Here is a 12403-nt window from a genome sequence, read left to right as displayed (position 1 = left end):
ATATATATATATATATATATATATATATATATATATATATCTCCTATCTAATGAAAGACAAAGATGCTAATTGACCATAACTTCACTACGCCTATCAGGCAATCAGCAATATGCAAATTAACTGCCAACAAAGATGGTGGCTAATTTGCATACTGCAGGCAGGGCAGGCCAGCGTGAGCTGCCAATCGGGCCCCCATGTGCTGCCCTGGGCGGCGGGGCTTGGTGGCGCGATCAGCAATCAGCCCAAGGAAGCCCTATTCTTGCAGGAATCTTCCTGCAACGGGCCTCTAGTTTACATATAATTGCAATATGTATAAAAAGTTACAATTGAGCTCTAGCCAGTTTGTGGATAGAGCATCAGACAGCGAACTGAAGGGTCCTGGGTTTGATTCCTGTCAAGAGCATATACTTTGGTTGAAGACTCAATCCCCAGCCCTGGCTGGGGCCATGTGGAAAGCAACCAATCGATGAGTCTCTCTCACATGGATGTTTCTCTATGTCTCTCCCTCTCTAAAAAAATCAATGGAAAAATATCCTTGGATGACCTCACCAGTTTGGCTCAGTGAACAGAGTGCCAGCTTGTGACTGAAAGGTCCTGGGTTCGATTCTGATAAAGGGCACATGCCCTGGTTGCAGGCTCGATCCCCAGTTGGGGACATACAGGAGGCAGCTGATCAATGATTCTCTCTCATCACTGATGTTTCTTTCTTTCCTTCTCCCTTCCTCTCTGAAATCAATAAATATGTATATATCTTCATCCTTGGGTGAGGATTAACAACAAAAAAGTTACAACTGAATCCCAACAAATTACTTTTATCTTATCTACATTTAGGGGACAACAATAATATTCACTCGATAGCGTTTCATGTTATATATACTACCTCACTGTATAAAATATAAGTCAGGATTTAACCCACATATACCATAAAAATTCAAGATAAAGAACCTAAATGTTTCAAAGATGTTTTTGATACTGAACTTCTTTTGTTCATTTGTTCAAATACAAAGGATAAAAATTGATTTCAGAGAGGAAGGGAGAGGGAGAGAAAGATAGAAACATCAATAATGAGAGAGAATCATCGATTGGCTGCCTCATCCATGCCCACTACTGGGGATCGAGCTCACAACCCGGGCATGTGGTCCTGACCGGAATCAAACCTGGGACCCTTCAGTCCACAGGCCGATGCTCTATCCACTGAGCAAAAACATCCAGGCCTAGAATACCATCCTGACACACTAAAGAATTAAGCGATTTTTCCCTTGGATATGTTAAGTACTATTGTAATTCAGCTCTTTAGAAATCAAAATATACAAACTCTAATGACCCTAGAAATAACAAAAATTCCTATAGCCTGTAGCGAACAGATGAGATGGCTAAGTAGAAAGAATATATCAGAGAGGAAAAATTTACACTAAGAAAGTATGTAGTTAGCAAATATAATGGCAGAGACACAAAAATTATCTAATATAGGGCTAGCCATTTTTATAAACCATTATCTAAAATGGCTAAAGTATGACAACCAAGCAACTTTTTTTCAGTGGAAATTTATAAAGGAAGTCAATGGGAAAGAGATTTATCTTATAGGACTTTATATGCCAGCCAAATTGTTTGAGGTATAATTATTAATCTAAATGATAGAGGTACATATGTATATATCACTGAATAATTAAAAATAGACATTCTATTATTAATGGCCAGTTAGGAGCATATTTTAATAGTCCACAGGTATAAAACTGTAAAAGAAATATACTTCTATATATAGGTAAATCACAAACAGTTTTCTGGGAAAGATGTTTACAGTAATTATTTTTGGATGAGAAAGTAGAAATCAGTATTAATATTTGGCTTTATGGCTTAAAGCTTTTAATTCATGTTATATTAAATAATAATAACAACTACAATTATTTTACTTGTTAGCATGCAAGTTCCTAAGGCTTATTCAACTTTGTAGGATGTTTGTTGAATTCATTCAATTATTGTTGGTTGTCAAATACGTAACTCACTCAGCAAAGTGTCTGCTATCTAAGAGGCATTATTCTACATACTGAAGGCAGTGGAGAAAATGAAAGACAAGCTACCTGCTTTCCAGGAGCTTTTTTTCAGTAGAGAACAAATAAATGAACAAAATAATGTCATTTCATAAGTGAAAAGTGCTATGAGGAAGCTAAGTAAGGCAGTGGTGTGACAGTGAAGAGCAGTTTAGGCTGGGGACAGCTCCTTTACTGAGGAAAGCGATCAAGGAAGACATCTTTCAGGCGATATGTGACCTGAGACATGAATTCTGAGGGAAGCCAGGCAGCAGGGGAGGCAAACAGAAAGGCCTGAGGTGGGAACAAGAAGAAAAATGCCAATATGACTAGAACTAAATTTACTTGTTATGTGTCAGGCACTGTTTTGTGTTTTCCAGATATTAACAGATAGTATTATCTCCAGATTAATAAATGGAGTGGGTAGAAATGTGGTACGGCAAACGTCAGGCAGGACAATGTCAGGAAGGACCTTACAGGACACAGTAAAGAATCTGGATTTTATTCTAATTAAAATGGGAAGCTATTGAAGATTTTAAGTATGAAAGTGACATGGTTTGGATTATGTTTTAAAAAATAACTGACTACTGCGTTGAGAATGGGTTAGACTGGGCCAGAAATGGAAAAGGCAGGGCCAGTTAGGAGCATATTTTAATAGTCCAGATGACAGATGATGCTACCGTAGGCCTGCACCTGAGGTAGCAGCAAAGATGGAAAGAAAATGGGTCTGGGGTATATTTTCAAGATAGAGTTGATAAAGGTTACTGATGGTCTTGGGTGAGAGTGATGGAGAAAAGTAAATTGAGTTCTTCAGTCTTAATAAATCGGTCAAGAAAGTATACAATGAACAAAGCTACAAAACCAGAATAGATACACTTTCTTAGTTATATATTACTTCTAAAAATCCTTTATTCCTACTAAAAATACTTACATTTCTTTCTACTTCAATCAGTCTGTCTTTCACTTTCAGAAGCTCTCTGGTTGTTTCTTGACTTTCTCGCTCCCATTTGTTATCTTCACTGGAAGTTGAAGGAGGGCTTTGTACCATCCTTTCCTCATCTTGTCTCTGTTTAAGGGCTTCATAATTCTTTTTCACCTAAAATTTGATTTAAAATATTTTAATGTGGAAAATAAATCATCCCAGTTCTGCTTCTTACAATTAATTTGACTCTGCACTGCTCTGGTGAATGTGAGACACGCTTTATTTAAAAATATGGTAAATAATATGTATAATTATCATTATTAGCATAATCACAATTTATGCTCTGTAAAATACAAATCCTTCCCTCTTAGAAATATTCAATACACTCTTCTTGTTTTTCTTTTTGTTAATCTTCACCGGAGGATCTTTTTTCATTGCTTTTTACAGAGTGGAAGGGATGGGGAGAAAGAGAGAGAAACATTGATGTGAGAGAGATTCTCTGCCTGTTTGCCTCCTGCATGTGCCTGACCGGCGCCGGGGATTGAGCCTGCAACTGATGTACGTGCCCTTGACCAGACTTGCAGCCACCATGCTTCAGTCCTTGGGCCAACACTCTAACCTCTGAGCTAAACCAGCTAGGGCATATACACTTTTTTTTTAATCTGTGATGCTCCTACAATATATTCTCTAATTTCATATCCTATTGTTTATGATGAAAATGTTGCTAAAGATCAAGATGTGCTGCTAATAATAGCAACCGTTTTAGAGCTCTATCTATAGCTGATTTAGAGATTTCAGAGATCCCCATGTAAACAACAATTAAAGATCTGACACAGTATTAATTCCTCTTAAAAAGAGATCTAAATTAAAACTGAGGATCTATATGTAGACACTTGCCCTTTTATGAAGGATATGTTGCCCAGAATGAGCTATGTTAAATAAATTAATGATTTCTTTATTGAGACCTTCATCTATCACATATAATTACTATAATTTATTTTATGAAGACTGAGCAATCCAAGGTTTTCTGGTATGACTACAACCAGATCATACTTTAAGAGAGCCAACTCAAAACTAGCAACTTGGTCATCTTACATTACCAAAATTGCTGATTAACTTAAATAGCTCTCTTCAATTTGAAATGATTATTGTTATACTTATCCTGAATCACTAGTTTATCCCAGGAGACATTTATCATAAATTTCTAAATTAACTTAAACTGTATATTAAGGCAAGGATAAATATTTAAAATAATTCAACATTTAATGCAAACCTTAAGAGAGCTTATAATTCAACAATAAAATTTGCTACTATTGAGTTAGAAAATAATGATGTGAGACTAAAGAAAAAGATGCCAAAATAGAATGTAATTTAAACCTTGGCAAGCGATCTAATAGGTGTTCTGGGATCCAGCTCCCCCCTCCCCCTTACTTTTACCACCCTAGTAACATAGATGGGTGACATCATTTCTAGTCTCCTATTTTACATTAATTTCCCACAGGTCTTTTCACCCCTAGGCTTAGAAAGGTTATAGACATATGCCATTAGTAAGAAGAACTGAGAATAAAACTCAAAAGTTTCTACCCTAACCAGTTTGGCTCAGTGAAAAGAGCATCGGCCTGCAGACTCAAGGGCATGTACCTTGGTTGCAGGCATATCGCCAGTAGGGGGTGTGCAGGAGGCAGGTGATCGATGTTTCTCTCTCATTGTTGTTTCTAACTCTCTATCCCTCTCCCTTTCTCTCTGTAAAAAATCAATAAAATATATTTTTTAAAAAAGCTTCTGATTTTTAGACCATTATTCTTACAACTAAGTTTCAAAAATGGTTTCTTTACCTTATGTATCATTAATCAGAATCTCTAATTTATGTTCACATAAACATAAAATATGATTTTTCATCAAGGTTTCTTAGCGGCAGCATATAGGTAGGATTTGCCTTTTTATCTAATCCATTAATCTCTGACTTTTACCTGAGGTATTAGACCTTTTACATTTAACTAGAGTCCCGGTGCACGAAATTTGTGCAGGAGTGTGTGTGTGTCCCTCAGCCTAGCCTGCACCCTCTCCATCTGGGACATCCCTCTCACAATCCAGGACTGCTGGCTCCCAACCGCTCGCCTGCCTGCCTGCCTGATTGCCCAGAACCACTTCTGCCTGCCAACCTGATCACCCCCTAACCACTCCCCTGCCAGCCTGATTGACGCCTAACTGCTCCCCTGTTGCTCTGGTTGCCCCTAACTGCCTTCCCCTGTTGGCCTGGTCACCCCTAACTGCCCGCCCCTGCAGGCCTGGTCCCCCCCAGCTGCCCTCCCTTGCAGGCCTGGTCCCCCCCAGCTGCCCTCCCCTGCAGGCCTGGTCCCCCCCCAACTGCCCTCCCCTGCTGGCCTGGTTGCCCCAACTGTCCTCCCCTGTCGGCCATCTTTGACCACATGGGGGTGGCCATTTTGTGTGTTGGAGTGATGGTCAATTTGCATATTACCTCTTTATTAGATAGGATGTGATTAGTGGTATGCTTTTATTTAAACCTGCCATTTGCTATTTATTTTCTATCTGTCCAATCTGTACTTTGCTCCACCTTTTTTATTTTCTTCCTTCTTTTGGATTTTTTATAATTCTATTTTATCTCTTTTGCTGGCATGTTAACCATACCTCTCTGTCATGCTATTTTTGTAGTTACTAGTACTTTAGAACTTATACTATTCATATTTAACTTTCATAGTCTATCTTCAAGTGATATACCTCTTCATGTATAGTACTAAAAGTTAGAACAGTATAATTATAGGTGAATACATGTTTATAGCAGTAAGCTAGTCCAATAGTAGTTATGCCAAAACGACTGGAAGTAAAAGATAATGATGTATTTTTAAGTCTCCACCTTTTAGACTAGAAATAGATATATACCAACCCATATCCAAACCTACTTATTTTCTAGCTGAGTAGCTTCATGAGTTGACTTTACTTGTAACCTAGTTATACTGCTCAATAGGGCAAAAAAAAAATTCAGGAAATAAAGCAGACTAATAAAATCTGGCACCAAATTTTACTTTATTTTTTGGATAATCCTTTATGTTAACTAAGCAAAGTTCTAGAATTTCTTCTACATAAATACTTGTTTCATGGTAATGTCTGAGATGAACACCAGCAGTGATGGTAAGGGCAAATAGGAAACAAAACCTTTTTCCTTTCTGCGTAAGAAATTCATCTTCGGTTAACTTTCTCCAATTTCATAAAATTGGAATGTTCTACATTACCAGGCAGGTTTGCTGAAGGGAAATAAGATCCCTGATTGGTAAATTGTATTTGGGCTGAGAGAACCATAAATACCTAATATGAAGCCATATCTTTGAACTTCTCTAAGTGCAGCAACTCTTAAAATTAGTAACAACTATTATGGAGATCTTAAATCTATACCTCTGGAGTTGTTGCAAGAGATGATAATTGCTGTGGAGCATGAAGTCTTAAAGCCAGGGCAGCTCCAACACACACCCCAATACGAATCTCACTTGCACCTGAACTGTCATCTGGTAGGAAGATGATTCTGAGACAACCCCTGTGAAGAACACTGGACAGTGCCCTGCTAGCTACTTGCATTTCCTATAGTGTTCCGAGCAAATGGTTCTAAATGTGGCCTGTAGTAATCTTACAAGTTTTAATGTTTAGTTACTATAAAACCATTCAAGGGAGCAATGCAGAGACAATAAGAGGGAGAATAAATCAGAATATGATACTCCCAATCTAGTATTATATTAACTCAATATAGGGCAAGTCTCTTCATATTCACTTTATTCATGTAAAGAAAACAGTTTTGTTTAATTCACCAAATAATTCTAAATATCACAAGAAAACAGATCTAGAAAAATACCCTCAACTTTATGAGGATGACATATGATTTCCCTCTACTTGGTGTTCTCGCACTTACAAATTTCCTATCAAACTTTTACCTGGATTCTCAATAGGAAAAGGGTGTCAAAATAAAGTGCCTGTCTCTCATTGAGACCTTTTACCCATAAAATAAGCCTGCCTTTTCCCTATCCCAACATATCAATTCTGGTATGTTCCTAACTGCATGGGTGACACACACACACGCATGAAATAGGATTGAATCAATTACAGTGTATAGACAAAATATAGTTTGTCAGAAACTACATGGCAAAAATCTGTTTAAGAACACCCTCAAATTTAAGAAAAAAACAAAATATTAATAAAATATTAAATTTTTATTTTCTATTTTATAATTTTCTCTCCAAATATTTAACAATTAAAATTATTTCCAAAGAAATCACTTACTGTTTTAAGTTCTTGGCGCAATTGCTGGTTATAATTTGTGGATTCTTCTAATCGAGCTTCTAAAGCAGCAATTTTTTCCTCTTTTATTTCAAGGGACTTCTTTAGAGTGGATTCTAATTTTGATTCCAAAAGTTTGTACCTACTATCCAAGTACAAAAATAGCAAAAGTTTGTTACTAGAGGTCAGAAAATTATTTTTAAAGATAATTTATGACTACAGATATTGGTGCCATAAATGGATCTTATACTTTAAGTGGCAAATTAAATTATTCTCCTCTTACTGCCCCAGTCTCCCCCTCTTAAACTATTCCTGGGAATGAAGAAACAAAAATCACTAAGTAAACAGAGCTTTAAATTATAGCCTAGGTTGTCTAAAGCAAAAATTATCTAATACTCAAACAGGCATTATATTTCTATTAGTTTTATAAGTCTCAAAACATGTATTTTAGTTTTATAAGAATAGAATCTATAAAAAGTAAAGGATTATTATATTATCAAACACTTGTCTACACTATTAAGTGTAAAGTATTTATATAAGAACATATTCATAGTTAAGACTTGAAACTCACTGAAGACTTTGTCTACAGGGTATAAAGTATATGCAGACAATAGGGTGGTGAAGGCCTGGTGTGGTGTGGGGGGGAAGAGTGCGAGCTAGAAGGGGGTCAAAGAAAAACAAAGGGACATATGTAATACTTTCAACAATAAAGATTAAAAAATAAATAATAAATGAAAGAATTGAGGCATTTAAGCACATAATCAAATAAAATATAACTTGCTTAAATTACATATTTCCCCTGAGAGGGGTTTGTTTGTTGTTAATGTCTCATTCTACTTTCACAGGCAATTATAGCTTTAGATCTTCTGCTATGTCACTGACAAACTGTATTTATGTAACATTTTAGCATTTTTTTCTTAGACAGTATTAGGCTGTCTTTACCCTAATTTTTTACTTTTTAAACATTTTTAAAAATTGATTTTAGAAAGGGAGAGGGAGAAAGAAACATTAATGAGACAGCACCAACAATTGGCTGCCTCCTGCATGCCCTCTAATGGGGAATGAGCCCGAAACCCAAACATGTGCCCTGACCAGGAATTGAACCAGTGACTTAATACTCACCTGTCATCTGTACTTTGCTCATCATGTAAGAGTCGCTCTTTATTTAACCCTATCTTCTCAAGCTCATGGGTTAATTTTTCAAGATCATTATTCATTTGTTGTGTCTTCAATTTTTCACTCACCAAATCCTTATTTTAAAAAGAATGCAAAACTCACATGAGTGTCAAGAACATAAACGTCTAAGAAATTTAGCCAAAATTCTAATTACCACCACCCAGGAATACATATAACTTGAAGGAGGAAAGACAGAATGTGATTGGACTTTCCCTTCCTCATTAAGAAGTAGTTATGAAACAATATAACATAGTCCAAACAGAATAGTTTTGTCTTTTTTTGGCTAATACTTCTTTTTATCTTTTTAATGTTTAAAACCAATGGAGAAACTATTTACTCTTTCCTTGTGAATCCACACCTCACATTTGACAACTGTGGGGAAAAACGCATATCCATTAATTTTTCAATAATAAGCTAGGACTTTAATGCATGTTTCTTCCTATACAACACCCTTTACCCACAAGCACCCTTCTCCCAGTGGAAGAGGATATAGGTCTGAAGAGCTAGGGGCATTCTGAGAGGTGCAGGCACAAGGAACCTGTTGCTCATGTCTGTGAGACTATAGAACAACAAAAGAAAAAAATGAATGTCTCATAGTGGTCCCTCTCCTCTCAATATCTCTTTAGCAGAAACACAGACTTTCCAATGTGACTTATTACAAGAATGCTAAGATACTTTTAAATTGAATTTAAAGGGTTATATATAGTATAGCATAGTAAAAGCAAAAACAAGCCAAGCATGTTATCTTCTGATCTACACCAACCACGTTTACAAGACTGTTACCAGTATACTCCTAGAAATTTCAAATTTCTCCTCAACACACAGATCTGAGCAACTACCAATTGTTCAATGTTGACCTTTAAGTTCAACCTGATTTGTATTCTTTAAGCTTAGAGGTCAAAATTCATGGGGCTTTGGAGTCTGAAAGATCTGGATTTGAATCTAGTAATCCAATTTTGCCATTTATTAACTGTCATCCTCAAAAAATTACTTAATGTCTCTAAACCTGTTTTCTAATCTAAGATAATACCTATAAAGAATTGGTCATAAAATATATATATATAATCTTACAAGGTCCTTAGCCCAGTACTTGGCACTGCTTGCGTTCAATAAATAGTGGCTATCATGGGTCCCATTATACTTAGCATTCAGTAAAGAGTCTTGATCACATATTTTTAATATTATTTTGAAATAAAATTACAATGTAATAAGTCAGATACCATATGGAAACTTAATTAGTACAAGATCTTAAAAATATAATATACATATACTTCTTAGTTTAACAAAGGCAGGAAAGTTGGAGACTTTCTAGTTATAATTCTAAATTTCTACTGTAGAGCCTTAAGTAGATGATACAAATTACTAATGGGTCTCAATGAAACTTACAGCCTTGATTTAAAAATATAAAAAATATTTGCTTTAAATTTAGGTAACTATACTTACCTCACGTAATGTAACCAAAGTTTTTATATCAATAGTTGCTCTTTTGACAAGCTCCTTATTTTCTTTCTCTAATTCTTTCAGACGAATGCAAGATTCTTTATAAATACCAATCTCCTTGAATAGAGTTCTGTTTTCTTTCTCTAAATTTCCAATTTTCACATTATTTTCTTCTAACGTGGTATCTTTTATTTCTGCTTGCTGTCGGAGTCTCTTATTTTCCTTCTCTAGCTGTTTCTTATCCTTCTCCAGTTGAGAAGTCTCTTGCTCTAATGATTTATTTTCTTTTTCTAGCTGTTCTAGTCTTTTGCTGGATATTTTTAACTCTTCTAGGTTTTTTTGCAATGTTTGATTTTCCATCTCTAAGTCTTGTAGTTCACTCTCTAACTGCTGAATTTTTTTATTGCTGTTCTCTAGAGCCTTCTGTAGCCTTTGATTTTCTGTATCTAGACCCTGGTAGCTAACTTCTAAGCGTTCTGATTTCTTGAATGATGCCTTCATAAGCTCTAAACCCTTCTTAAGCTGCTCTTTTTCACTTTCCAGTTCTTTGTTTTCTAGTTGCAGTTGAGCCATTTTCATGCTTGCGCACTTCAAAGACTCCACGTTTCTTCGCAGTTCCAAGTTTTCCTCATCAAGTTGGGAATTCTCTTTCTCTAGAGATTCTAACTGAAAAGTAAGGTTTTTAAAGCTATCCAATCTTTTTTTAAATTTCCTATTTTCTCTTTCTAGCTCTGAATTTTCTTGTTCTAAGGCCTCAATTTTTTCACAAGTAATTTTTAAATTGGTTATCTTCTTCTGTAACAGTTCATTTTCTTTTTCAAGATGATGCAACTCATTTTCAAGTTCTTCCGCTCGTTCTCCTTTTTCTTTATAATGTTCTAACTCTTTCCTAATTTGTCTTTTTTCAAATTCAATCTTGCTTAACTTGCTACTTGTTTCTTTGATAGATTCATGGAGAATTTTATTTTCTTTTTCAATGTCTTTCACCCTTGCTTCAGCACTTATTTGGGAGCGCTGCCTTAAGGAAGACACGGTTTGATTCAGATGTTCATTTTCCTGCTCCAATATTTTAATCTAATTTTAAAAGAGAAAGGAGAAAATTAAAAACATAATTGAATAAGAAATATTTTAAACTTTTTAAAAATATATTTGTATTAATTTCAGCGAGGAAGGAAGAGGGAGAGAGAGATGGAAACATCAATAATGAGAGAGAATCATTGACTGGCTGCCTCCTGCACGCACCCCACTGGGGATCGAGCCCACAACCTGGGCATGTGTCCTTGACCTGAACCCTTTAGTCCGCAGGTCGACACTCTATCCACTGAGCTAAACTGGCTAGAGAAAGAACTAAATATTTTAAATTATAGTTATTTCTTTTCAAAATCTAACAGGGAACTCATAACATAAAAGGATGCTAGCACTGTCTATCTTACTTTTAATTCTGACAAATATTTACTGAGTGACCATTGTATACGTGTACTGCCAGATCATTAAAGTTTGTGGCTTTAGGGAGTTTGTAATATAAAGGAATGGTTAAGAGAGATGTGTTTAATATCAATAAAAATGATCTTCAGATTACTTAATTGCATGTTTCAAATTCAAATATGAGTATCAGGGAAATATACATACATATCTTCTTGAGGATATAAGCTTTTACCTTACACAAAGAAATTGTTTTTTAATTTTTAAATATATATTTTATTGATTTCAGAGGAGAGAAAGAGAAACATTAATGATGAGAATCATTGATCAGCTGCCTCCTGCACGCTCCCCCTACTGGGGTTGGAGTCCAAATAACGAGCATATGCCCTGACCAGGAATCGAACTATGACCTCCTGCTTAATAGGTTGATGCTCAACTGTTGAGCCTCACCAAGCTGGGCACAAATAAATTTTTCAATGCCTATACACAGAGGGTCCTTAGTAAATATTTGCTGTATCATATATGTGTGTGTATTCAACCCCCCAAAGAATGCTAATTTGGAAACATCAAAATAACAAACTCTCCTGGTACATTTGAAAACTAATCCATTCAATTCAAGGTATGGATTAATATACTAGTAATAGTTCTCAAAACTTAGTGTTTTGAACAAGCTCCTGAGAACTTGATAAAAGTACAGATTCATACTTAGCTCTAGAATTTTTGTTCTGTAGCTCTAAAGAAATCTCTAATTTTATAGGTGGCCTAAGGCTATCCCTAGATAATATAAAGCAAATCATTTTACATATAAAAAATAAATACGAATATTAAAACAGCAAGTCAATCTATCCAGTTCTGTTTCCTCAAGCACGAGAATGATCAATAAATACTTGAAAATAAATCTGACAGTATCCAAGACTATTGCTGCCACCACTTCTCCCTTTATTAGTGGGGCCAGAGCACAGCGGCATTTCTCCCAACCCCACTCCCATTTCTCCCAACCCCACTCCCATTTCTCCCAACCCCACTCCCATTTCTCCCAACCCCACTCCCATTTCTCCCAACCCCACTCCCATTTCTCCCAACCCCACTCCCATTTCTCCCAACCCCACTCCCATTTCTCCCAACCCCACA

At 35.9% G+C, this 12403-nt stretch overlaps 1 protein-coding gene across 1 annotated transcript in view; it reads right to left on the bottom strand.

The window, feature by feature from the left end:
* CCDC88A (coiled-coil domain containing 88A) overlaps window positions 1-12403 on the bottom strand; it is a 105433-nt gene that overhangs the window by 25233 nt on the left and 67797 nt on the right. The window contains exons 14-17 of the mRNA XM_015557854.1: window positions 9854-10924; window positions 8357-8484; window positions 7238-7376; window positions 2960-3124 (exon numbers count right to left, since the gene is read on the bottom strand). Coding sequence (XP_015413340.1) covers window positions 2960-3124; window positions 7238-7376; window positions 8357-8484; window positions 9854-10924 — 1503 coding nt within the window. The remainder of the gene's footprint in view (window positions 1-2959; window positions 3125-7237; window positions 7377-8356; window positions 8485-9853; window positions 10925-12403) is intronic.

Source organism: Myotis davidii, unplaced genomic scaffold, assembly GCF_000327345.1.
Source record: "Myotis davidii unplaced genomic scaffold, ASM32734v1 scaffold6, whole genome shotgun sequence".
Classification (NCBI taxonomy): domain Eukaryota; kingdom Metazoa; phylum Chordata; class Mammalia; order Chiroptera; family Vespertilionidae; genus Myotis; species Myotis davidii.
The sequence above is the reverse complement of the archived record's forward strand: the minus strand, read 5'-3'. Positions and strand labels throughout refer to the sequence as shown.